This window comes from Schistocerca gregaria, chromosome 3 (assembly GCF_023897955.1).
Source record: "Schistocerca gregaria isolate iqSchGreg1 chromosome 3, iqSchGreg1.2, whole genome shotgun sequence".
Taxonomy (NCBI): Eukaryota; Metazoa; Arthropoda; class Insecta; order Orthoptera; family Acrididae; genus Schistocerca; species Schistocerca gregaria.
Window position 1 is genome coordinate 390471914 of NC_064922.1, and position 25876 is coordinate 390497789.

General features: G+C 38.2%; 1 protein-coding gene across 1 annotated transcript in view; it reads left to right on the forward strand.

The window, feature by feature from the left end:
• LOC126355955 (N-alpha-acetyltransferase 60) overlaps positions 1-25876 on the forward strand; it is a 104114-nt gene that overhangs the window by 31656 nt on the left and 46582 nt on the right. Inside the window, exon 4 of the mRNA XM_050006544.1 lies at positions 15786-16012. Within this exon, the coding sequence (XP_049862501.1) occupies positions 15786-16012 (227 nt within the window). The remainder of the gene's footprint in view (positions 1-15785; positions 16013-25876) is intronic.

Here is a 25876-nt window from a genome sequence, read left to right on the forward strand (position 1 = left end):
AGTAGGTTACACTTACTAATATTGAGAGATAACTGCCAGTCATTACACCACACATTTATTTTCTGCAAATCCTCATTGATTTGTTCACAACTTTCATGTGATACTACTTTCCTGTAGACTAGAGCATCATCGGCAAACAGTCTAATGCCGCTGGCAATACTATCAACCAGATTTTTTATGTAGATCGCAAAAAGCAGTGGACCTATTACACTTCTCTGGTGCACACCTGAAGTTATGCTTGTTTCTGTCGAAGTCACCCCATTCAGGATGACATACTGCTCCCTGTCCGTTAGAAAACTTCTTATCCAACCACATATGTCATTGGATAGACCGTAAGCATGCACTTTCTGGAGCAAGTGAGAGTGCAGAACTGAGTCGAATGCCTTTCGAAAGTCGAGAAATATGGCATCAACAAGGGAGCCGGTATCTAGCGCCTGTTATATATCATGCACAAAGAGGACCAACTGTGTCTCCCATGACCGCTGTTTCTTAAAACCATGCTGGTTTCTGCAGATGAGCTTCTCAACGTCTAGAAAGGTTATTATGTCTGAACACAAAATATGTTCCATGATTCTACAACAAATCGATGTCAGTGAAATAGGCCGGTAATTATGTGCATCCAATTTTCTACCCTTTTTATAGATTCCTATGACCTGGGCCTTCTTCCAGTCCTGTGGAACTTTCCGCTGTTACCTATAAGGTGCCAACAACAGCTGCTGAATTATGCTGTAGGCATTCATAGTTTCTCTGAACATCCCAACTACTGTGTCCTCTTCCATGGAGTTCCGCCTCCCACAATAGTGACTCAGAACTGAGTTTACAATTATATATGAAGTCTTCACGGGTTGTCAGCCGAGTAGCATCATCGTCTCGTAGTGACGATGCTACTCGACTGACAACCCATGAAGACTTCATGTATGAAATTCGCCGAGAAAGCGTGCACTCGCATTTGGGTTTACAATTGCTGCATGCCTCCAGTGTCTCTGTTCAGAACTCCAACTTCCTCCATTGTTGCCTCTGGTCAGGGAGACATTGCATCTGCCCCATGGCTTGTGTCCTGACCTCGGATTTGCCTCAATTTCTCCTTTGGTCCGAAAGATTCCATTGGCACCACAATTTTTCGCCACCTGTTCTTGGCTAGCATCTGGGCTCAGAAGCAGTATTCATCGATGGTTTCATTTATTGGTTTTAATGCCTTATCTTCACTGATCTTTTAATGACTTGTCTGTGCTGTCTTCTTTTCTGGGCTTTATCTATTGTTTTTTTTTTTTTTTATTTTATTAGTTACACTTAGGCTTTCCAGGATTTGCCTTTCAGCTCCTTCCTGTGAAAGCTCCTCTTGGTTTGCCACTTAATGGATGAAGGTACTGATAATCTTGCAGTTTAGTCCCTTTCACCCCAAACCAACCAACCATGTCTTGCAAATGACCTATTGTTCTCTGTTCATGTCTGGAGCAAGCTTGGTCCTTTAATTAACTTCTGATGGTTTTGTTTTCTGATAAGAGTGGTGACAATTATAATGGATATTTTGTACATTTCAAAGAAGAGGCTGACAGGTATTGAGTTTTCTTTTCTCGTATCCCTCTTATTTCTTGTGAAGAAGAACAGTTGCAGCATTTTTTTAAGGAATTTTTTTCTTCTGCAGACTTTCTGAAGTAGTTTTGGTTGTTCCTTTCATGTTACTTTTCCTCTTGTTTTAATCATTTTCTATAGGTGTCTGTGTCAGCAGTTGACATGGATTGTCACATAGTCAAGGTGCATTTTCTTTATATGTGCCTAGAAGAACAGAAATTTTTAACTGTGTGTAAGAGCCGTTCAACAAAAGATACAGAAAAGACTATATAATCCATAAAAAAATGTGTAGTGCAGTGTGATAGAATGGAATGTTTACCTAGGTAATAAAAGATTTTTCTAAGGAAATAACACATCCTCTGTCTGCAACTATAAATTAGTCATTAAATGGTCTTCTGAAATACGCCAAGGTGAAGCTATTATATAAAAAAAAGCTTTGAAACAGAATTTGAAGAAGTTGTTGCTCAATCTCTAATCTTCGTATCATTCTGTTTTTAAAGGTGTTCAAATCTTTTCTACTAACCAGATACAAATTCTCACACAAACGTCAATATTCATGTAAAAAGTGCAGCTAGGCTTTCAGGAAGACGGTTTAATGATGCAAGCTATAAAGGAATAATAGAGAACACTGGCTGCTCTGTGGATAAATAAAAAACAATCACAGGAATTTTCTATGACACGGCAAAGGTATTTAATAGTGTGAATTGCACTACTGACCTAGAAGACATGGAGTCAAGGGAAGTGCATTGGAGTGGATTAGGTACAATCTGCCATAAAGGAATCAAAGGGTAACTGTAGAAGAAGTCCCCCAAGGTTCAATTGTACGCCCAGTTCTCTTGTTCTTGTATGTAAATGACTTACTTATTAATATAAATTCTTATTCAGTACTTTTCAAGGATGATGGCATAATGGTCATCCTTTTTTAAAGTTTATGTCGGAAGAACCAGTATAAAGAAACACAAAATAAATTGTATAGTGCATTAAACACCTTACTTAATGTAAAGACTTATAGGTAAAAATGCATAACATTACAATGTGAATGATCTAAAACAGGCAACCTCTATACCATTTGAAGGTGTAGTAGATCTCTCTTGGTGCAGGATGTAGGATAGAGAACAGCAGAGCAAGAGTTCCACAGTTTGCATTTATCCACAACTGCAGTCAGTAACAATGACTGCAAATCCCCAGTTTGAGACCTATGAGGATCATTTGCAGATAGTATTTTCCACATGTCCATTCTCGCTTTGGATGGAGTAATCTGCAACATTTTGTTGGTTTTCATGAAGTTTTCCTGGGCCTCACCCTCTGGATGGTTGATACATAATCATTCAATGGTTAGGAGAGCTTGATGATTAGTTTCTTCTTTCCACACTGAAAGCAACTACTTGACAAGTAACTGGGACAGCAGTACCTGCCAGATGATATACCTTGGAAAGTACTGTAGGCTACAGAAATATAGTAATAAGCAGCATATCTCATTCAGAGTTTGTTGACTTTTTGGATGTGTGCAAATCTGTACCCTGCAGGATGTGGATGTTATGCAATGAAGTATCAGTATAATAATACCAGTATTCTTAAAGTTCATGGGTGAGATGCCCTTGTACTAACTGATATCTCTCAAGGATGTTATTTATTACTTCCTCTTTCAGTCTTGTGTTATGGCAGTACACCAGTTAAGGTTTGATCAAGAGTGACACCTAAATATTGTGGATGTGCTGTAGAATCCAGATGTACTCCTTGACATGAGACACTCGTTTTTCTGTATATTTAAGATGGAAAGTACACCTTTGGGTTGTAACTGTTTTTGGTCGAAGTTGATTGTTATTGTAATAAACACCTATATTCTTTGAAGCATCAGTCATGTGACCTTCCCCTTCTGCAAGACTTTGCTGGAGTTGCCAAAGCCAGATCATCTGCATAAAGAAAACTCCTGGTGTGCTCTTGAAGTGGCTGATCATTAGTAGAGGTGTTAGAAAGGGCAGGGGCCAGTATGTTTCTTTGTCATCTGTTATGGAGTAATTCTTCAATGAATTTGATGCAATAGTAGTTCTTGGTAAGCTCACAGATATCCTTCATCAATACACGATAATTGATAGCGTCGTGAGCACCTGTTGTGTCAATGAAAACTACACCCCTGTATTATTGGTGTACTCAGCCAGTACAGTGCATCTGTACAGGTGTGTGTGTGGAGCGGGGAAGGGGGGGGGGGGGGGGGTCATGCAGGAGTGTCACAAGTTCTTGAAATCAGGAAATTTCAAATGTGTCAGGGAAATTTGGGGAAAAAAAACTGGAAAAATTTTGTTTTTGTCTCAATATATGAAATGGTTTGTTTGCTGAAATGTCATGCATCGTCGCTGGCTGGGCGCAGCTGAGAATATGCGCCACTTCTGTACCCCCTCATTGTTACTGCTTCTCTCCTACCTACCGCTGCCCTCAGTCAGTGCTGTCAACACTTCTTGCAGCTAGCCTAGTAGCTGCCGATGAGAGGCAGGGAGACATAAGGAGTGGTTTGTTTGGATCTGATTCTCAGAGATTGTTGATGCAGCGGCTGGAGATGGTGGTCATGTGTGCATGACTTGGGTCTGAGCTATTGTGTAAATGTTTGTGTGCTCTCATTTTCGGACAAAGGCTATGGCCAGAAATTTAGTTGTGACAGTCTGATTATCTTCTCTATGTGCCTGTCTGCAGCTCAGCAATCATCTTTACTGTGAGTTGCTACCCATCTTCATTAGTATTGATTCTCAGAGTATTTGCACAAGTTATCTGTTGCATAGATTGATCATGGCAGCCTCACTTCATTAACATGCTGTCTGTGACATATGAATAGTTGGCCACACAAGTGGATTCCTGCAATGAGCCAAAACTGCAGGCCATATTTGCCGGTATATCTAACGTATAGGGCCTGCCAATCTGAAGCCCATTGTTTCCCACTAATATGCAGACCATGCCCGTCAGATGTAGTCTCATTGATCTGTCTGTAGGCCAGGTCTGTTTGTATGTGGCATAATGAGGTGGATTTTCATGGTTTATCTGTGGATCTATTACTGAGGTGCTCCACAGCGAGTCAGAGGCCGTGGGTGATAGGTTTCAGGAATTGTGACTGTCTCACTGCAAGTACATTGCACAGTGTGGTGTTTTATGGACATTTTATTTATTGTAGTAGATTTTTTTCCACTTCAAAAGTGAAAGTACGTATGATAAGAACAAAGAAAATTGTGGCAGTTGCTGGTGGTTTGTACACTATATACTCATATATTTCTCGAAAGAAAAATCATACAATACCTGTAAAATAATAGACATAACACAGTGGGTTAAAGCCGATAATAACGAACATAGTAGAACCAACATTTTATTGGCCATCACATGTAGTGTTGGTTTACACAACTCTTCGCTGCCTTATACACTTCTTTTAAGAGGCCTACTTTTTCTGAGGTTATTTCTGAAATCAGTTATTTTAAATCTGTCTTTTGACTCCAAGGAAATGCTTATTTTTGTCACCAGATGTGTTTTCTTTTATTGAAATAAAATAACAACATTGGTCTTAATGAGACTTTATACCATTTGGCTTGCTTTCTCCACCTAAAAACAATTCATTACAAAAGTTGTTGATGTTAGTACATAAGATTTTTGCTCACACGGGGGTGAAATAGAGAATTCCTTACATTTTTTGTCAACTTATGTCTTTACTTACCTTTGAAAGCTCACAATTTGTCAGGGAAAAATGCTGAAACTTGTCTGTAAATCAGGGAAATATCGCCACACGAGATTGGCCAAGCAGTCTTAAGGTGCTGCAGTCATGGACTGTGTGGCTAGTTCAAGTAGAGGTTCCCAGCGGAGGTTCGAGTCCTCCCTCGGGCATGGGTGTGTGTGTTTGTCCTTAGGATAATTTAGGTTAAGTAGTGTGTAAGCTTAGGGACTGATGACCTTAGCAGTTAAGTCCCATAAGATTTCACACACATCAGGGAAATATCAGGGAATTTCACGTGGGGAAACTTGTGGCGACCCTGGTGTGTGTGTGTGTGTGTGTGTGTGTGTGTGTGTGTGTGTGTGTGTGTTTTTACTCTAGTGTAAAAAAAGATTTGCGAGAAAGCCAACATGTTTCCAGCTTGTGCCTGTTGACAAAGCAATGACTCCAGTATCCAGCAAGTTTTTACATTTTTCTCCTAAATTACTTATACCTGTAATAATGTGCATTTTGAATGCATTTTGCATTCACTTGGTGTTATAATAAAAACCTAAAATGCACAATCTGCTTATTAGTGAATTACTGATGGCTCCACCAAGTACTGTAAGCCATTCAGCAATGTTCTTTCAAACATTGTATATAAATGATACAATAGTGACATTGTGCTGCAGCTCTTAGCATCTGGTTGGTGGTGGTTTACCTTGCTTCAAAATGGATCACACATGTGATTTCCTCCAGATTTTTAGGAATGGCTTGTTTTGAGGTAGTTACCATAGAGTTGAAGGGTCTGTTGTCTTGCTTCCTTTCTGAAAAAACTTAATTTGTTCATCTGTGTCAACAACATCCACTCCAATGTCATTCTAGGTACTGTAAGTATCTGTGTACAGTTCAGGTATGCTAAAGCTCTATAACAGTTCATTAGTTTCATCATGAACTATTTGACATACACTGCTGGATAAAGGCCTCCACACAACTTTTCTATGCATTATAGTGCTATATTATATAGTTAGAACTGTGATATTTTGGGCTGTATTGGTATCACACTGATAGCCAAAATTGGTGTTATCTTTTTATTATATTTCAGCTTAATCTTAAGTTCTCTAAAACATTTAGATGTGTTGTTTCGTGTAAACAGGTTAAAATTAAACTTCGAGAAAACCCTAGCTATGCAGTTTAAGGATAAGTAATCAAGAACAAGTAAGTTCTGAATTATTCATAAAAACGTGGAACTGCAGAAAACGGATCACAGCAAAGTTATCAGTGTATATCAAGAGCTCAGATGGCTGCCCAGTTCTAAGCAAAGAAGGGAAGGCAGAAAGGTGGAAGGAGTATATAGAAGGTTTATACAAGGGCGAGGTACTTGAGGACAATGTTATGGAAATGGAAGAGGATGTAGATGAAGACGAAATGGGAGATACGATACTGCGTGAAGAGTTTGACAGAGCACTGAAAGACCTGAGTCGAAACAAGGCCCCCGGAGTAGACAACATTCCATTAGAACTACTGACGGCCTTGGGACAACCAGTCCTGTCAAAACTCTACCAGCTGGTGAGCAAGATGTATGAGACAGGCGAAATACCCTCAGACTTCAAGAAGAATATAATAATTCCAATCCCAAAGAAAGCAGGTGCTGACAGATGTGAAAATTACCGAACTATCAGTTTAATAAGCCACGGCTGCAAAATACTAACACGAATTCTTTACAGACGAATGGAAAAACTGGTAGATGCAGACCTCGGGGAGGATCAGTTTGGATTCCGTCGAAATGTTGGAACACGTGAGGCAATACTGACCTTACGACTTATCTTAGAAGAAAGATTAAGAAAAGGCAAACCTACGTTTCTAGCATTTGTAGACTTAGAGAAAGCTTTTGACAATGTTGACTGGAATACTCTTTTTCAAATTCTAAAGGTGGCAGGGGTAAAATACAGGGAGCGAAAGGCTATTTATAATTTGTACAGATACCAGATGGCAGTCATAAGAGTCGAGGGGCATGAAAGGGAAGCAGTGGTTGGGAAAGGAGTGAGACAGGGTTGTAGCCTCTCCCCGATGTTATTCAATCTGTATATTGAGCAAGCAGTAAAGGAAACAAAAGAAAAATTTGGAGTAGGTATTAAAATTCATGGAGACGAAGTAAAAACTTTGAGGTTCGCCGATGACATTGTAATTCTGTCAGAGACGGCAAAGGACTTGGAAGAGCAGTTGAACGGAATGGACAGTGTCTTGAAAGGAGGATATAAGATGAACATTAACAAAAGCAAAACGAGGATCATGGAATGTAGTCAAATTAAATCGGGTGATGCTGAGGGAATTAGATTAGGAAATGAGACACTTAAAGTAGTAAAGGAGTTTTGCTATTTAGGAAGTAAAATAACTGATGATGGTCGAAGTAGAGAGGATATAAAATGTAGACTGGCAATGGCAAGGAAAGCGTTTCTGAAGAAGAGAAATTTGTTAACATCGAATATAGATTTATGTATCAGGAAGTCGTTTCTGAAAGTATTTCTTTGGAGTGTAGCCATGTATGGAAGTGAAACATGGACGATAACTAGTTTAGACAAGAAGAGAATAGAAGCTTTCGAAATGTGGTGCTACAGAAGAATACTGAAGATAAGGTGGATAGATCACGTAACTAATGAGGAGGTATTGAATAGGATTGGGGAGAAGAGAAGTTTGTGGCACAACTTGACTAGAAGAAGGGATCGGTTGGTAGGACATGTTTTGAGGCATCAAGGGATCACAAATTTAGCATTGGAGGGCAGCGTGGAGGGTAAAAATCGTACAGGGAGACCGAGAGATGAGTACACTAAACAGATTCAGAAGGATGTAGGTTGCAGTAGGTACTGGGAGATGAAGCAGCTTGCACAGGATAGAGTAGCATGGAGAGCTGCATCAAACCAGTCTCAGGACTGAAGACAACAACAACAACAACCTTGAGAAACATCTATCATGGGGCCTACATACATAATTTTTTTAGAAAATAACTAAACACTTCGATATTCACAATGTACTATTCAACATGCTTACCAATAAGACCAAGAAATGTAATGTACCATTATATTTGAATCAGTTGTAAGATATACAAAATTATTTTTTCAGATGAATTCAATTAATATATCATAAATACTCATGCTATAGAAAAAATAATTAGAAACATGTAATCCAAACCCTTTAGATTCATGTCATCTACTACTAAGAGATCAGAAATGCTGTTTCTCCATTGTACTTTTTGATCTAATTAACATCATACATCAAAACACAAAACTTATGTGAATATAAAATATTTCCATTGCAAATGTATAAATAGTATTAAAAATTTCATGCTTTCAAGTCAGTCATTAAAGCTGTGTGCTCAAACTTCATAATGCATCTATATGAAAATATATAACAAATTATAGGGCTGAAATATCCAGTGTGTGGCATTAGGAATGCTGAAGAAGACACTACACAGTTTGTTATTATGAAGATGCCACTATTCCATGTAGGAATTTTTGGTTAATACTGTAATATTGTAAACAACATGTAATGTGCGTATTGTCTGCTGAAGTTCAAAATTTTGGTATTATTCTTGTGGTCTTCAGATGAAGACAGTTTTCATGCAGCTTTGTACACTTCTCTAATTTGTGAAAGTATCTAATCTAATAATAATAATTATTATTATTTATTATTGTTATTATTATTATTATTATTATTATTATAACATCATCATTTTTTGTAGATTTACAATAATGGTATCATGCCATATAAAAGATGTACATCTTATACTATTTTATAAACACTTACCACCACTAATACACTGCAGTATGTAATGCAGCTCAGAAGACTTTGAGCGAATGTAAACACCTTTCAGTTAGCAACTGTTTCAGGTTGCCCTTAAAAAGATTGCCATGGAGTTGCTTTATGTTATTTGACAACCTATTATAGAACTGACTTCCAGCTCCAAGTGGATTGTGTTCTGTAGCTCTCTTCTTACTCAGTATCCTATGATAATCACACCTGGTCCCTGTGTTGTAACTGTAATGTCTATGTTCATTACGCTTACTCCATAAGTCTCTTTTACAAAGATTATAGCCTTGTGGACAAACAGTGATTACATAGGCAGTGAACTATAATTTTCTGCTTAAGTACTCATCTATCTGAACCTACTTTCTGCAGTTAAAGCTTCAGCTTGATCACTGCCAAAGTTTTATCTCCCCCCCCCCCCCCCCCCCCTCCACACACACACACTATTGTCCATTACCAAATTAGCCATTTTGCAGACCCTCAGATTTGGTACTATTAACTTGAGTCACCTTGTACTGCAAACCTATCGTCTAAGTTGCTGTCTCAATATTGGCGTGCATCTTCCTACATTTCTCTGGACTCACTAACTGATGGTTCAAATGGCTCTGAGCACTATGGGACTTAACTTCTGAGGTCATCAGTCCACTAGGACTTAGAATTACTTAAACCTAACTAACCTAAGGACATCACACACATCCAAGCCCGAGGCAGGATTCGAACCTGCGACCGAAGCGGTCGCGCAGTTCCAGACTGTAGCGCCTAGAACCACTCAGCCACTCCGGCCAGCCGCTAACTGATCTTCATCTTTCTCTGTAAATAATTTAGTTTACTATTTTGCAATCATGACTTATTAAACCCTTATGGTTTGGTAATACTCACACCTTACAGTGTGTGCCTTTTGGATAAATTTGAAATCTGAGGGTATTTTGCTTATTTCATGTATAAGATGTATCAGGTGGAACAGCACTGTCATAATTGGTTCTTCCAATGAACTTGATAATTCTTATTAAGATTTTTATTTTTATATGAATCTGTAACAAATGTTCCAATAGTTGTAGTAGTTTAGTAAGCTAATTAATAAAAAAATTGATGAGCCTCTTTTGTTTATAGGACTCTGTAACAAGTGTTTCCAGTAGATGTACCAGAATATTGATCTTACCCTATCACATATAACATTGTCTGAGCAAGACTTTCGTGGAGCATGCATAGATGAGAGAGAAATAACTCCTTAACCAGAATCTAATGAAAATAAAATGAAACTTTTGTATCCATAGTTAAACGAGGTGGAGTGATCATCTACTGACATGCAAGAAATGAGTAAAACATCACATTTCAGAGTGTGCACTGAAAAGTAATGCCCCCATTTTTTTTTTAATTCTGTTCTGTAATGTTCATATGTCATACACATTGCTTGGTCAACTTTCCTGCTTCGCTGACACAAGTTGCAATGCTCTGCTGCTAGAGAGCTCTGAATTGTAGTGTATAAAATGGTGGGGCACAGGTAGTGTGTAACATAACTATGTTGGTGCATGAGAAGCATCATGCTGTAATCCCTCAGAAAACTGATAGCATGAATTCAAGAGTTTTTCCACAGATGGACACCCTCTTCTTCAGCCTGACAATGCCAAACCACAAGCAAGCACATGTGACATCTGCAGTAATCTGACACATTGTGTTCACTGTCATTAATCATCCTCCATACAGTACTGACATGGCTCCATCCAATATTCATCTATTTCCATAGCTTAAAGAACACCTTCAAGGACTTCACTTTGATAGTGATGAAGTGGTACAAGCAGAGATGATGGTGTGTCTCCACTAACAAAGTCTAACTAACAAAGTCTAACATTCTACAGTGACGCTATCAACAAAATGGTCTCTCATTGGGTGGTATGTGTTTGTTGTCAGGTAGACTGTGTTGAGAAATAAATATCTAGACATGAAGAAAAAAGATATAAAACATTAATAAAGTTTGTTTTATTTGAACAGCTTCAAGAGTTTTCATGTAAAAAATTCAGAGGCATTACACCCTCGTACAAGGCAGTAGAAATTATATATAACTCGATATCCTTGACTATTTCTGTTCCACACCATCTTTGATGTAATACTGTGAAACACTGGCTACCTATTATGGTGTACATTGACTTACTAGCATAGTAGTCTGGCTAGATCAGTAGTCTCATACTAGGTCCTTCTATTCTTACTGTGAGTCTTCTGAGATTTGGGCAGAGGTCGAGTGCAGCATCTTATAAAGACGCATAGAGTGTTACAGTTGCATGCAGTAAGTGTAAGAGAAGACAGCATACTCTGGTTGCATCCGTAGTGCCATTTGTAGGAAGCCAATGAGCCCTGGAGAGAGCAAGGCTCACTGTTGTGTGCTGGCAGCCTCTTTAAATATCTCTTCTTACACAGAGGTGTGAGTGCAGCACCTTGTGCAGTCAACAGAGGCATCGTTAGTATCATATTCCCCCCGACACAAAAAAAAAAAATAATAAAACAAAAAATTGTGCATTCTCATCGCATAGTGTGGATTTGGGCAATGACAATAGGTAAGCCTGTGGCATGATGAAGCTGATGGAGTTGGTTGCAGCCCTATGGTGGAAAGTGCCAACTAACTCTTGTCCCAACATTCTCCTTGTGAACCACCAGGAACATCTGCCAAAAAACTGGAGGTAGGCTGTCTGTCCAACAGCACAGGTGATGCTGCTGAGCACAATGAAGGCTGTGAGGCTGATACAGGCTCAATGTCCATGACTGACACTGCTACGAATGGCTACAGATGTGATGGATGCAGCTATGGCTGTGTAGGTTGATAGAGGTCGACCTTCGTGACAATGTCATCTGTTGACCCATGTGTCCTAACCTCAAGCCCTGGCATTGGCTGTGTGGCAGCAGTTTGGTACACAGAAAGTGATTCTGAAACATTAAAATCCATGGCAGAATCAAAATAATCATGAAATCGAAGCTGGTTTTGGTATCGTCAGTGGGTGCTTGTTTTGCCATGAATGGTATAATGAGCTCGGCAAGTCGTGTTAGTGGTGACACCAGATTCCCCATTGTGATGCTTGTTATTATAGAAGACTTTGTCCTTCATGTGGAACTTCATTGTGAAGTTGGCCTTTGAAGCAGCGGTTAGAGGGTGAAACAGATGAAACAAAGTGCGATGACAGTGACCGTATCATAACTCTACTGGTGCAGCATGGTGAAAAGGCAGAGTTTAATAGGGGCTGAGAAACAACAAAATGCACATACCCTGGCGTGAGGTTTGGACATCTGAGCCCTGAAAGTACGGTCAAAACATTTGGTTTCACCCTTCAGTCGAGGATAGAATGGAATAATTTTGATATGTTGAATCCCATTTTGTTGGCAAAATTGTTGAAATTCCAATGAAGAAAACTAAGGGCCACTGTCTGAAATGATTGTTTGTGGCAAGCTCATAAAAAAAGACAGAAACGAATGCTTTTATAGTGCTAGTGCTAGTCGCTGTGTTAAGCAGAATGACAAATGGATGACTATTGAATGTGTCAATGATAATTAGCCACCATGTGTTCTGGAAAGGACCAACAAAGTCAATGTGCATATGTTGCCAAGGACTGTCAGGCCGATGCTAGTTGAAAAATTTTTGGCATGGTGCTGCCTGTGGCAGTGAGCAGTCATATATTTAATCTTCTTATCAGGACCGACCATGTACAATGCTAGCTACTTAATTTTAGTGATTCCCCAGTGTGCTATACATAAAAGTCTGAAAATAGTTTGCTGCAGTGATATGAGAATCATGACTTGCATTTGTTCAATAGGATTATGTAATGAAATCATGTTGTTGGAAAGAGAAAAGCCATTGCAATGAGCATGTTATTGGCATACTACTATACCTGAAATTGATTTTGGACTTCGAGGCTAACCCATCCAAATGTAGTTCTTGAGCAGTTGTAGTAGTGATTCATCATGTTCAGTAGCTTGGGGGGACAATTAATGGGTAAAGCTTGCAGTGCTTATGAATCATTTGGTCAATTTGAAGATAAGAAGCATCCAATGCATAAAATTCTGGATCACATCCCATAGATAAGTGAGACAGTGTGCCTCCCTTTGCATGATGTGCTGTAGGGCAACAAATAATTTCATATTAACAACTGGAAAGAAGTAGTGACTAATTGCAGCTTTTGTGTTGTACAATCAGATACAGCTTTTGTTGAATGAGCAGTCAATGGCTTAAGATCAGTCACAATAAAAAAATTTCTCGTAGATATTGATGAAATTTTGTGCTGCTCTAGATAATTGCTAAGTCTTCCTTTTCCAGCTGACTGTAGTTGAACTGCTCCTTATGGAGCTGTCTCTTAGCCATGTTTTTGCAGTGATCATTCTTGCAGGCAGGCAGCTTGTTAAGTCATGCCCACATAAATGCCGCACAGTGGTTGCAGCTAAAGTGATAGAACACATGGCTGCTTTCAAAGTTGCTCGCACCTTTGATAAGGTAGGAAATACATGCGACAGTACTGGAATATATGATAGTGGAAGAGTGTATAGGACAGGCGATGTATCTAGATCTATTACGATGATGTAAAATATGGGGCAAAGCATAGGGAGCAAAGGTGGAACAGGGATGGACAGAGGTGTTGCATAAATTGAATGGTTGGTGGAATACTACTGTGGGAGGAATGGGGAGGACATTTCTCATTTCTGAGCACAGTAACAGGTAGTATACAGAGAAGCCCTGGTAGAGAAAGTGATTCATTTGCTCCAGTTCTGGGTGGTACTCAGTGCTAAGTCGGCACTGCTTTGTGACCTGTTAGTCAGTATGTGGGAGATGGTGTGTGACTGGAGAGACAATGCATAGGTTGTTTTATCTGTACTGAGAAGCTGTCCCTCTCCAAATATTCCAAGGATCAAGGCCAAGGACGTCATAGACCAAAATCACCCTCCCTACTTTCTCCAGAAACAAATCTCCTGCACCATGTGTTATAACATTGTGTGCACATACTGAAACAGCGGGGACATAAATTGCAGACCATTATCAGCAACAACTTTGCACAAAAAACCATTCATGACATAGAATTTGGTAAAGACCAGCAGAGTGTATTCTGTGTTGTGGTTATTAGCACACTACTGAAACAGTAAAGTAAAATTAGTCCAGTTGTTCTGACTAACCTCATCATTAACTTGACTCTTCATAAAAGCATTTTCTCAGGTTTGGGGAAAAAAATAATCACTGGCAGCCAAATCTGGTGAATGTAGAATTACTTGAAGAAATACAGCAACCAGCCACTTTTGGTTTAGCTTGATCTACGCCAAGACTTGTTTTGGGTCTTCACCTATCTTCTGTTGGTTTAGTAACATTTTTGTCTTTATCACCACAGTGTTCTTGTCAATTACATTTTGTGTGCTGCATCTATCCTTTGCTCTGTAACTTGTATCTCCTTTTCTTTCATTTATATGCATAGCGCATACACTTTTAACTTTATTGTTGCAGGATAGCATTCACCAAATGGCCAATTTATGTGTTTGTTAGCTTTGAAAAATCATTAAATTATAGACTGAAAGATATTCTGGTTTAAGTAAAGCTATATAAAAAGTGCCTGGTAGCTGTATTTCTTCAAGTAATTTAATCCTCAGTCACAGAGCTCGACAAACATTGCCATGGATTAGTCAATATGCCAAGGTTCTTCTTCATACAGGAATAAGAGCACTTTTGCAACAGTGATGTGCACATTATCATGAAGGAAGAGAAATTTCTTCTGAAAATTTAGTCTAAATAGCAACCTGTATTTTGACCATTAAATAATACTCAGCAGAGCTTATGGTACAACCCATATTGTGGTAATCTATGAGCAACATACCTTTGGAATCTCGAAAGATAAACTGTTTTCACTTTTTGACACATTTTAGCCTTTTGTCACCATTTGTTATGACTAATGTTTTGTCTCTGACATTTAATGATGAGTCCTAATTTTACACAATGTTATGAAATATTGTGAACACATGTATGTTGTTTACAGACATAACCTTGCCACACAAAAGCTTTATAGTGGCCACAACTCCATGTAAAATGTGTCATATTGATTTTTTTAATGTCCGGAGCAGTGAATGCAAAATCACACCTAAATTCAGCCACCAGCTGAAAAATTCTTTACTGTTGAATCTAGCTCCTATTTTATATTCATGTGAGTTAAACACTGTAAAATGCAGTTCTTTATCACAGTAGGTAATTCAAATACATAAAAGACATTAGTACATGGTTGTTCACAAAATCACCACGAAAAGCAGATAAGCATACATCTCTCTAGCTTCAGAGAATTTCAGCTGAAGATTTATACTTACCTAAGCCACAATACTTTGGTCACGTGCTTACTGTTTATTTGTCAGTGCAAGAACATTTAACACATCACTTCTGTACCATGTGTATTGCATGTTATTTCATCTATAATCAGAATGGAATAGTATATATCCTAAAGAAGAATGTATTTCTTTTCTAAGGTTGTAAAATCATGTGGATTTTTGGGTTGTATTGACTACAGTGTATTAACTTTTAGCTGCTATTGAGTTGTTGTATGAATCTAAGCTTTTTATTTTTTCTCCGACTTAACACCTTGTTTTCAGACAAACAATAGTACCATAACCATTGAGACATGAAAATTTTATTTTTAATATTAGCTCCATGTAGCTTGTATTTAAATCTAAGACAAGGAAAAAAGAAAATACGGCGAGAAAAATCAGACAACTTTAATTCAGTTTTGATGTTTTGCTGCAGGATCGTGGCATTCTGGCACAGTCATTTGGAAAACAGACAGAAGTGGGATACATTTTGAGTCTTGGCGTCAGCAAAGCTCATCGTCGTAATGGCATTGCATCGCTCCTGCTAGACAACCTCATTTCTCACCTTACAACACTGGAGCATTCAGATTGCAAGGCAATCTTCCTGCATGTGCTGACTACAAATTCAGCTGCCATTCACTTTTATGAGCATAGAAACTTCAGGTAAATCAAAAAATAATGCCTAACATTTCTTGCTGTAATGTCATATATCTGCTGCAATGCAAAGAGGTCCATTTTCATAGTTAAACAGTCAATGGTGGTATTATAGATTGACGGGTTTGTTAAATTTTCGCAAGTGATTGATGTGTCCAGTAAGAAAGAAACAGTCAGTCCAAAACTGTTCCTCTCCTTCTTCATTCCTTCAACAGCTGTACATATACCCTACCCTTTTCCTTCATTATGATGAAGGAATGTTAGAGTATTCCAAAGGCTCAAGACCCAGATGTATTTCTAAATTTGTGTATGTGATTCTGCTTGTTTTTGCTATGATTAAGTACACACTTCTCTTTAGTATCACATATAGTTAACAACAGTTTTTTAACTTTGATTTTCAAAACTGTTTGCATTTGCATTTAGTGAAGCGTTACAGGCAAGAATATATCTGGTAAATTATTACTGTCCAAAAGTTAGAAATAAATTAGTGTTGCCAATAAATCAGTTACTCGAAATAGGAAAATTTGATTTAATTTTTTAAAAACTCATTTATCAAATTCCTAAGAAAATCAGACCTCTATATTTTCAGCAAATTATCAGAATAAGAAAATTTGTATTTAGCAAGCTGTAAAAGAGCAAGAATTAAAATTTTATATTTCTGTGTCTTCTTTAAGAACATTGGGAAAGAGGAAGATACACATGCATTTGCATTCACAAAATTTGGTTTGAATTTTTTGTTAGCCTCTACTTATTGAAATCTTAATGTATGTCCATTTATCATACCACGAGAGTTGTGTATCACCTAAAAAAAAATTTATCAGAAGGCACAAACCAGTCTCCTTAGCCCCACAACTGTCATTCACTTTTATGAGCAATAGAAACTTAAGGTAAATCAGAAAATAATGCCTAACATTTCATGCTGTAATGACATATATCTGCTGCAATGCAAAGAGGTCCATTTTTTGTAGTCTCAGCAATATAGGAAAAACAACAGATGGTGACAAACATTGCCAATCAAAATACTGCTGTACTGTAGTGAAGTCTAAATTCGCCCAGAAAACATATGAAAAGTCAAAACAGCTAGTATATGATAACCCATTATACCTGTTTCTCTGAAAACATTCAGTTTAAATATACTGATGCCCATGTGTTACAAATCTGCAGCCATCGCCAGAAGATGGCCCTCAGTCGGCAGAGATCTAAATGTGATTATAATGCTACACAACCAAGGATTGTTAATCTTAAAAGCATGAACAAAATACAGTGTCTTGCATGTATTTTAGTTTTGTAACGGTTAAGTATAAGATCACTTCTCCGAAGATATTTCACTACTGTAGGATTGTGGTAATAAAATTGTTCTCAGATAAAGGTTGCTGTAGATCTTGAATTTGAGAATCAAAATTTTCATCAGAGTCACTTAAGATTTTTATGTAGTTGTTGACTACATTGCTGAGTTGTTCAGAGACAACCATTAACTGCTCATTTCTGCGACACGCATTAATTATGAAAGAAGTAAATTAATGTTTCCTCTCTTAATTATGCTTTTCCTCTGTTTAATTACTGTTACTTAAATTTTGTATTTATTCTAATGTAAATCTCTCAGTTCGTTTTAACTCAAATATGTTATATAACCTTTCATATTAGCCAATTGTCATAAGTTAATAAAACCAAAGATAACTTGATACCCCAAGTTAGCAATCATATTTAGACTCGAATTTTAATTCAAAACTGTTAATGTGACCATTTATTATTATGATATTTTAATTGACAGAGGCGTGTAATCAGACATGACTTAAGACATACTAAGCTTTGTTGATACATCATTTTAGTAACATCTTATATATTAAATTTGTTTTAATACTCAACAACAATATCTTGACATAGTTGGAAGCATCTCCTCACACTGTGTGGTTGTTGACTTGCCGAAAGTTGGCCTGGCATCTAAAAACCAGCAAAGCAGCACCAGAAGACATCCATTTGGTACTTGAAAGAAACTAAAAACTTGCACTTTTGTAGCATTTGCAAAACACATTTAATGTAATAAAATTGGTAATCATTTACTGAACAAAAGAACATAACCTACTGTACTGTATATTATAAGGGTGGTAAAATTCATAGTGAAACGGCTTCCAAGTTGAATCACTATATGGTGTAGCTATCTTTGTTAGTAAAACATGTCAGACATCAGTAACCAGTAGTAGTTGGTAGCTATCATCCATTTGAATTGTGATTCGTACCTCACCATCACCTTGCAAGCGGTTGCTGTAATAGTGCATTTGCCACAGGATAACGATATGTATCCTTTAACCTACTATCTAACAGTGCTATAAAATAAAATAAAAATAAAATAAAGAACTTCTTTCTGAAATCAGATATGAACTCCAAACAACTCCTGGAGGTATTTCCCAGACAATGGCAGATCATTTTGCTAAGTCTAGTACTGCTGAACTTCTAGTCCCAGCATCCCATCACCACCATGCATCTGCAGGACGCAATGAATTGGACGTCAGTTACAGTGATTCAGTATCCTATAACTACGTACCTGAAGCCCTTTTAGAACTAGGACGAGAAATTCTGCTTTATGCAATACACTTTTTTTTCTCTTTTGTTTCACCCAGATATGTTTCAGTGCTTTCTTCAGTGGATTATTTTTTATTTTCTAACTGTAAAATTGTTGTTACATATTAACATTTAGTGAAGCTTTTGGTACACAGTATTTACAATTGCATAAGGCAGAATTCCTCTTCCTATTTTCATAGCAAGTATGGACATAACAAGAACAAGAACAAGAAGAACTGTAACACCACAAGATGATCCTTTTAGAAGGATTTGATACAATGTTAGAGAAGACAATAATTCATAGATGAGTTTGCAGTTCTTTTGTTCCTCCTCCTACACTGCAACAGTAATGTATCAGTTGCAACAACAACAGCAGCAACAACAACAAATATCAAATTGGCTACAGCTCTGAGTGTTCATTTTAACCATTCTTTTTGTCTCTTTAATTTATGTCTTTTGCAGATGATGAACACTGCCCTAACTTCCATAGATTTGAGAAAGTTTCTGGGTCTTAGTCTAACGGTTTGGATGACTTAAAAGTGTTGAAGTATGTATGCAAACTTCCACTTCTTTAACGAGATGACTTACTTGAGATGTTGGGCCGACCTTCCTTGCTGGTTAGCCTGCCGGTGTAAACTCTCTTTCTCTTCTTCTCTGAAGTATGTTGCTGGTTACAGGAATTTCTCAAGACTTTTGCTACTTATAAAAATAAGTAGACGTTCAAAGTTTCATTTGATTCAACCAATGATGTATATTTAAACTTCAGACATTTTACAAAATCCCACTCTTCACATAAATAAATATTGGTTAGTCTCTCGTTTGTCCAAACATCAGAAAGAAAGTTAATTTACATATAGGAGAAGGTTGGCTTAATATCCATGTCCATTCTCAACATGAATCTTAATACACGTCTTCCCTTCACCAAGGATAAGACAAAAGGGTCCCCCCCCCCCCCAACTATTCACATTACTATAACAATGGTCGAAACACAATTAGAACAGAGTAGCATAAACACTCCATGGTTCTTCTATCAACTTTCACTAAACTTCCATGGATCAACAGACAAGTACTTGTCGGTGCTGTTTGACCACTGCCTCTACATTCTGCTCACGACTCATTTCCAACCTGCACACACAAAAACGTGACGAGCATAGGTAGGATTCCACTTTCTAGAACTCATATCTAAAATATCGTGTGTGTGGGATGGCAGAAGACCGAGTGGTTCTAGAATTTACGCATAAATTCTCGAATTACTACATTAGGACCTTAATGCACGGCACTGATCATGCAGCAATGCCTTGGTCTCAAGACTAGGGCAACAGGTAGTGTTAGGCTGCTTGAGTTTTGTAAAGCTTTTGTGTGATTGCTACTACGAGGATGTGCTGAAAAGTAATGCCTCTGAATTTTTATGTGAAAATTCTTAAAGCTTTTTAAACAAAACAAACATTATTAACATTCTACATCTTTATTCTTCGTGTCTACATGTCTGCAGCCCTCTGACACTAGAGGGCTCCAAATTGTAGTGTATAACTTGGCAGTTTGTAGTATAACTGGTCAGTGTGCGAGAAACATTGTGCTATAATTGAGTTTTGAATTCAGAATTTGTACACACACGGAGCACCCTTTCCTTCAGCACAACAATGTCAGACTGCACATGAGTACTGTGATATCTGCAACAATCCAACACCTCAGATTGACTGTCATCAACCATCCTCTGTACAGTCCCAACTCTGCCCCATCTGATTTTCATCTTTTTCCAAAACTTAAAAAACACCTTGTAAGACTTTCCTTAGATAGTGAAGGAATGGTGCAAGCAGATATTAGGTTGTGGCTCCATCAACAAAGCCAGGCATTCTATAGTGATAGTATCAACAAATAAATCTGTCATTGGGAGAAATGTGTTCATTGTCAGGGTGACAGTTGAGAAATAAATCTGTAAAATGAAGAATAGAGATGTGGAATGTTAGTAATGTTTGTTTTACTTAAAAGAATTTAGGACCAAACCATTACTCACCCATCACTTGAATTGATTTTCCTAAATCGCCTATAAGCAATGAACCCTATCGGCAGTCTCACAAGTTTGACATAGTGGGACATCATGTGCAACAAATACCAACCCAACCTATTATGTAGCAAATTGCCACCATTTTTCCTGACAAGGTCAGCATTATTTTGGATTTATTGGGACTCAGTATAGGTAAAATCATTTGTTGTTATTAAGACAGCTACATAAGTAGCAGTGACGACTAATACTAAATATGTCGCACTAGCCTTGGTAATATTTTGCCCTGTATATTTTGAAAAATGTGGCATCTGATACATCCTGGGAGACCAAAATGATTGCATGTAGTTGAAATTATATTTTCATAAGTACCTTAAACTCTACCATTAATAAACTTACAACTATCAAGTGATATTTGTCAAATGCCACTATGATAAATCACTCTGATTTTAATAACATCTTTCACGAGATACACCTGTGTGACCAGAGATCTTGGTTATGTGGGTGTGAGTTGTGCTTGTGTGAATCTGCACGTTTTTTTATGATTTAAAAGAAGTCCTTGTGGCCAAAAGCTCAAATGTGTAGCAGTCTTTTTGTTGTGCCTCTGTGCAACTCAGTGTCTCCTCTGTATGGCAAGTAGCACTCTATCCTTTCCATACTATTGTAATATTTTTGCTAAACCTTTTGATTTATATTTTAAGAGTGTTTTACATCTGACTCTACTGAATTAGAGATGTTTCTCGACCATACATTACACCCCCCCCCCCCCCCATTCAAAAATTAACTTGAGAATACTGGACCACTGCTTACTTTTGCTTTGAATTTAATACACTGGTTGATGTGGTGTTGAGTCATAGCAAATATCTCAAAATCCCCCTAATGCTCTATCTGTCTTGAACCTATGCTTTCTACTCAAAAGTTCTAAAACAAAAATCAGAGCAAATCTTACATGCTCCACCACTTTTGTACCTACTATAAAGGAGCGGACTTTTCCCCTTTTCAGGCATTTCCTTAAAACCTCTGTCTAACTCTCCTATTACTTACCAGAATATTTCTCAGATTAAACTCAAAACCCATGTCAGCATTTAGATACTGCAAAATTCTTAGGGGTCTATATTGATGAGAATTTAAATTGGATTTTTGTTTTGTTTTGAGACTACTAAAACAGTTTAGTTCCACCACATTTGCACTGTCTGCAGCTCATGGTCTAATGGCTTACGTTGCTACCTCTGGATAATGGGGTCCCGGGTTCGATTCCCAGTTGTGTTGGGGATTTTCTCTGCCCGGGGACTGCATGTTTGTGTTGTTCTCATCATTTCATCATCATCATTTGTGACAGTGGATAAATTGGACTATGAAAAAAAATGGACTATGAAAACATTGGGACTTTGTATAGGTGCTGTTGACTGTGCAGTTGAGCACCCCACAAACCAAACATCATCATCATCACATTTGCAGTTAGAATTATTGGACATCTTGGGGAGAGACATATCAGTATCTTGACATACTTTGCCTATTTTCATTCAATAATTTCATATGGAGTAATGTTCTGGGTAACTCATCTTTAAGAAACAAAGTCTTTGTTTGACAAAAAATTTGCTGTAAGAATAGTGATGGTGCTCACACATGATCATCTTTTTGATATTTGTTTAAGGAGTTGAGCATTCTGACTACTGCTTGACAGTATATTTATTCCCTCAAGAAGTTGTAAATAATCCACTACAGTTACAAATGATCAATGAAGTTCATAAGTACAATACCAGAAGGAAAAGTGGCATTCATTACTCCACATTAAGGTTGTCTTTAGTACAAAAAGGGGTGTACAGTCCTGCAACAAAAATTTTTGATCACTTACCCAGTGATATAAAATGTCTGACAAACAGAAAAGTAAAACTAGATAACAAACAGAAAGTTTCTGCTTGATAACTCCTTGTGTTCTGTAGAAGAATTTCTATTATTGTATTACTGTAATGTGTAAAAGGTGGTAGGTAGGAATTAATAACTTACATCTGTAAATCCTTTTTCTTTTTGTAATTAAAAAAAACCTTTGAAGTGTTCAGAGTGTAACCATGTGCACAAATTATTTGCGCTGTGAGTATGAAGTGACTCATTCCACATCATCATGATCTGTTGTGTAAAATTACCCATGGAACATGCTTTCAGCTGATTTAGCATGACAGTAGTGCACAGCACCACATGAATGCATTGAGTGACTTGACAGTCCCTCCTAACTCAAAGATAACAGTACATGGTTAACAGATATTTCTGAAACCATCGCATGGTTAATAGTTATCTCTGGATAATATATGATAGTTATATTTACACTGGTATCAAAAATGGTTCCTGAAACAATCTAGGTTTCCACTGTGACTGTCTATCTTTTGTACTTTAAGTACATCATCAGATCTTAAGTGGGCAACTGTTATTTCGAGCCATCCAGTCACATTAGGTGTTCCTTCCTTTTTTTCTATGTAGCATCTAAAAGTCATCCTCAATACCTTGTAGTGGGAGGCCTGTCTCAAGCATATGCTTGGCTATTACTGATGGCCCATAGTTCCCCAGCCTGAAAGCATCTCTGTGATCTTTGTATCTCATTGAAAATGTTCGCTCAGTTGTCCAATGCATCTTGCATCACATGAAAAACATTGTATCTCATACCCTCCCACTTCTTCCAATACACTGTACCTCTTCACAACATTATGTTGTTAACTGTATTTCACTAACTTTACACTTAAAAGTTAAATATGTCTTGAGTTTCTCTGAGATTTTACCATAATATGCCACTGTGAGAATCCTTATTTTATTCTTCATTTGTTCCACTTTTCTCCTCTTTTCCTCCTTTTTAATAAGATGGTTCACGATTTCATAACTGTTGTTTACTGCTCTCTGCTTAGTATTCAAGATGATGTGACTTACCAAACAAAAGCGCTGGCAGGTCAATAGACACACAAAATTCGAGCTTTCGCAACCGGCGGTTGCTTCGTCAGGAAAGAGGGAAGGAGAGGGAAAGATGAAAGGATGTGGGTTTTAAGGGAGAGGGTAAGGAGTCATTCCAATCCCGGGAGCGGAAAGACTTACCTTAGGGGAAAAAAAGTATAGGTATACACTCGCACACACACACACGTCCATCCGCACATACACAGACACAAGCAGACATGCTTTACAAATAGCATTTCTTTTTGCACCTCTGGATCATTATGCTATGCAGCTTTTTTGATGCCTAGGTGATGTACCATTCAGTGGGATCCAATGGGAGAGGATGGCACCAATGCCATACTGGGACATGTCACAGGCCAGGGTTAAAAGCTTGCCCGACAAAAAGTAAGCCAGACAGGAAGCAGAGCACAGACACGGCTTGAGAGACTGGAAAGCATGTTGACAATCTCCAGACCAGACAAACTTAACACCCTGCTGGTGACTCCAGTTAAGAGGCTGGCAAATGTGCATAGCTGGGGGAATGAACTCGTCATAATACAAAATTGTACCCAGGAAAATATTGGAGTTCCTTCAGGTTCTGGTAGATTGACAGTGATCTTGATGAGGTTGTCAGGGACAAGAATGTATTTACTAAGCACATGACCCAAAAAACAAAACACCACTGTCGAGAAGAAATTGCTTGTCTCTGGGCTGCAATGAAGATCATTCTCCAGGAGGCATTGGAAAACTGACCGAAGGTTTTGTAAATGCTCCTTCCAAGTTGGGTCTGTGACCCATATGTCATCTAGGTAGTTGAAGCAACAATGAAGTCCTGAATCAACAGCTCGAAATACCATTGGTAAATTCTAGGTGCAGATGAGATTTCAAAAGGCAAGTGATTAACTTGGTAAGCCCAAAGTGGGTTTTGAGGACCAGGAATATCCAAGAAACCACATCCAACAGCAGCTGTAGGTAACCACTGTGCAAGTCAATGCAGGAAAAAGACGCCCCCCCCCTCCCTACCCCTCCCAGTGACTTCACAAACCACTCTACCTGCCACAGAACAGGATATGAATCTGTGACACATTGCACATTGACCGTCTGTTTAAAATTTATTAAAAGTCACACGGCACCATCAGGCTTCTGAATCATCACCATAGGGGTTGCCCAGTGACTCAACAAAATAGGAGAAACAATGCCCTGATACTGCCAACACTGCATTTCAGCCTTCACCTTGTCATGCATGGTGAAGGGAATGGCGTGAGAACGACAAAATTTGTGTGGTATGGCAGTGCCTGTGTTGTTCAGAAGTATGATGCAGTGTTCCTTTAGACACACATGCATGTATTTATCTTCTGACACTGGACAAGCAACTTTCAATTAAAGTGTCTCCCCTGTACAGGAATTTACACAATGGATGTACAAATGCATATTGTAGACACATGGTTGATGACATATGGAATTTTGGATCTGGCCATGAAATGTGCTCGAATAGCTTAATGTTAAGGTGATCGCTTGTAATAAAGAGGAAATCCGGGTTTGAGTCATGGTCCACCATAAATTTTCATTGTCATCATTCCATTATACAGCTGATGGTTGTCCAGATTTGTAGCAGTGAATACATTTCATGACAAAATTCACGTATCACCAATGGCTTATGACACATGTGCCTCAAAATTTTCTGCTCAGCCAAAAGTGTTCTCAAACAGCTGACTGTAGTATCACAGTAATCAGTCCACGTAAAAAAAGATAAGGATTTTTACACGAAATGCACTTTGTCAGTTATCTGGAAACCAGAAAGAAAAACATATCAACCCCAAAGATATTTTGCACGAGTGGCGAGATGACCACTAATAAGATAAGTTGTCATTCCACATTCTTATAATGCACAGAAATTAAGAATTGCTATCACAAAGGAATGCACTGTTCACTGTAAGACAGTATGTGGTGGAGCAGCTTTTGCAATTCTGTGCACCCCAAGAGCCTGAATGATTCAAATTTAATTAGGCTAGCTGTCGCTCCTGTGTCTACTTGGAATTCAATCAAGCATTCACCTAATACCAAAGTGAGTAAAATATGGTGGTGTCGTATGCAGCCCCAGAGTACAGTGAACATACTGGGACATTCAATGACTGAATCATCACCCATCAACTGTTTTGGACAGTTGCCAAATGACCTATTGGCTGCTGTACCCCACACATGGCCTACAAGTGCAGGCAGTTGCACCGAACATGCAAGAAATGACATTCGGGGCAGGGCTGCTGGCTCGCCCAGTGAGCAGAAGGAAAATGAGACAGATGATCCAAAAACCCCACTGCTGGGGGTTATGATGTTGTGGCTGGTGTGAACCCAGCAAGCTTGACAAGGTTGGGGACAGACAGTGCCATTAAGCCACT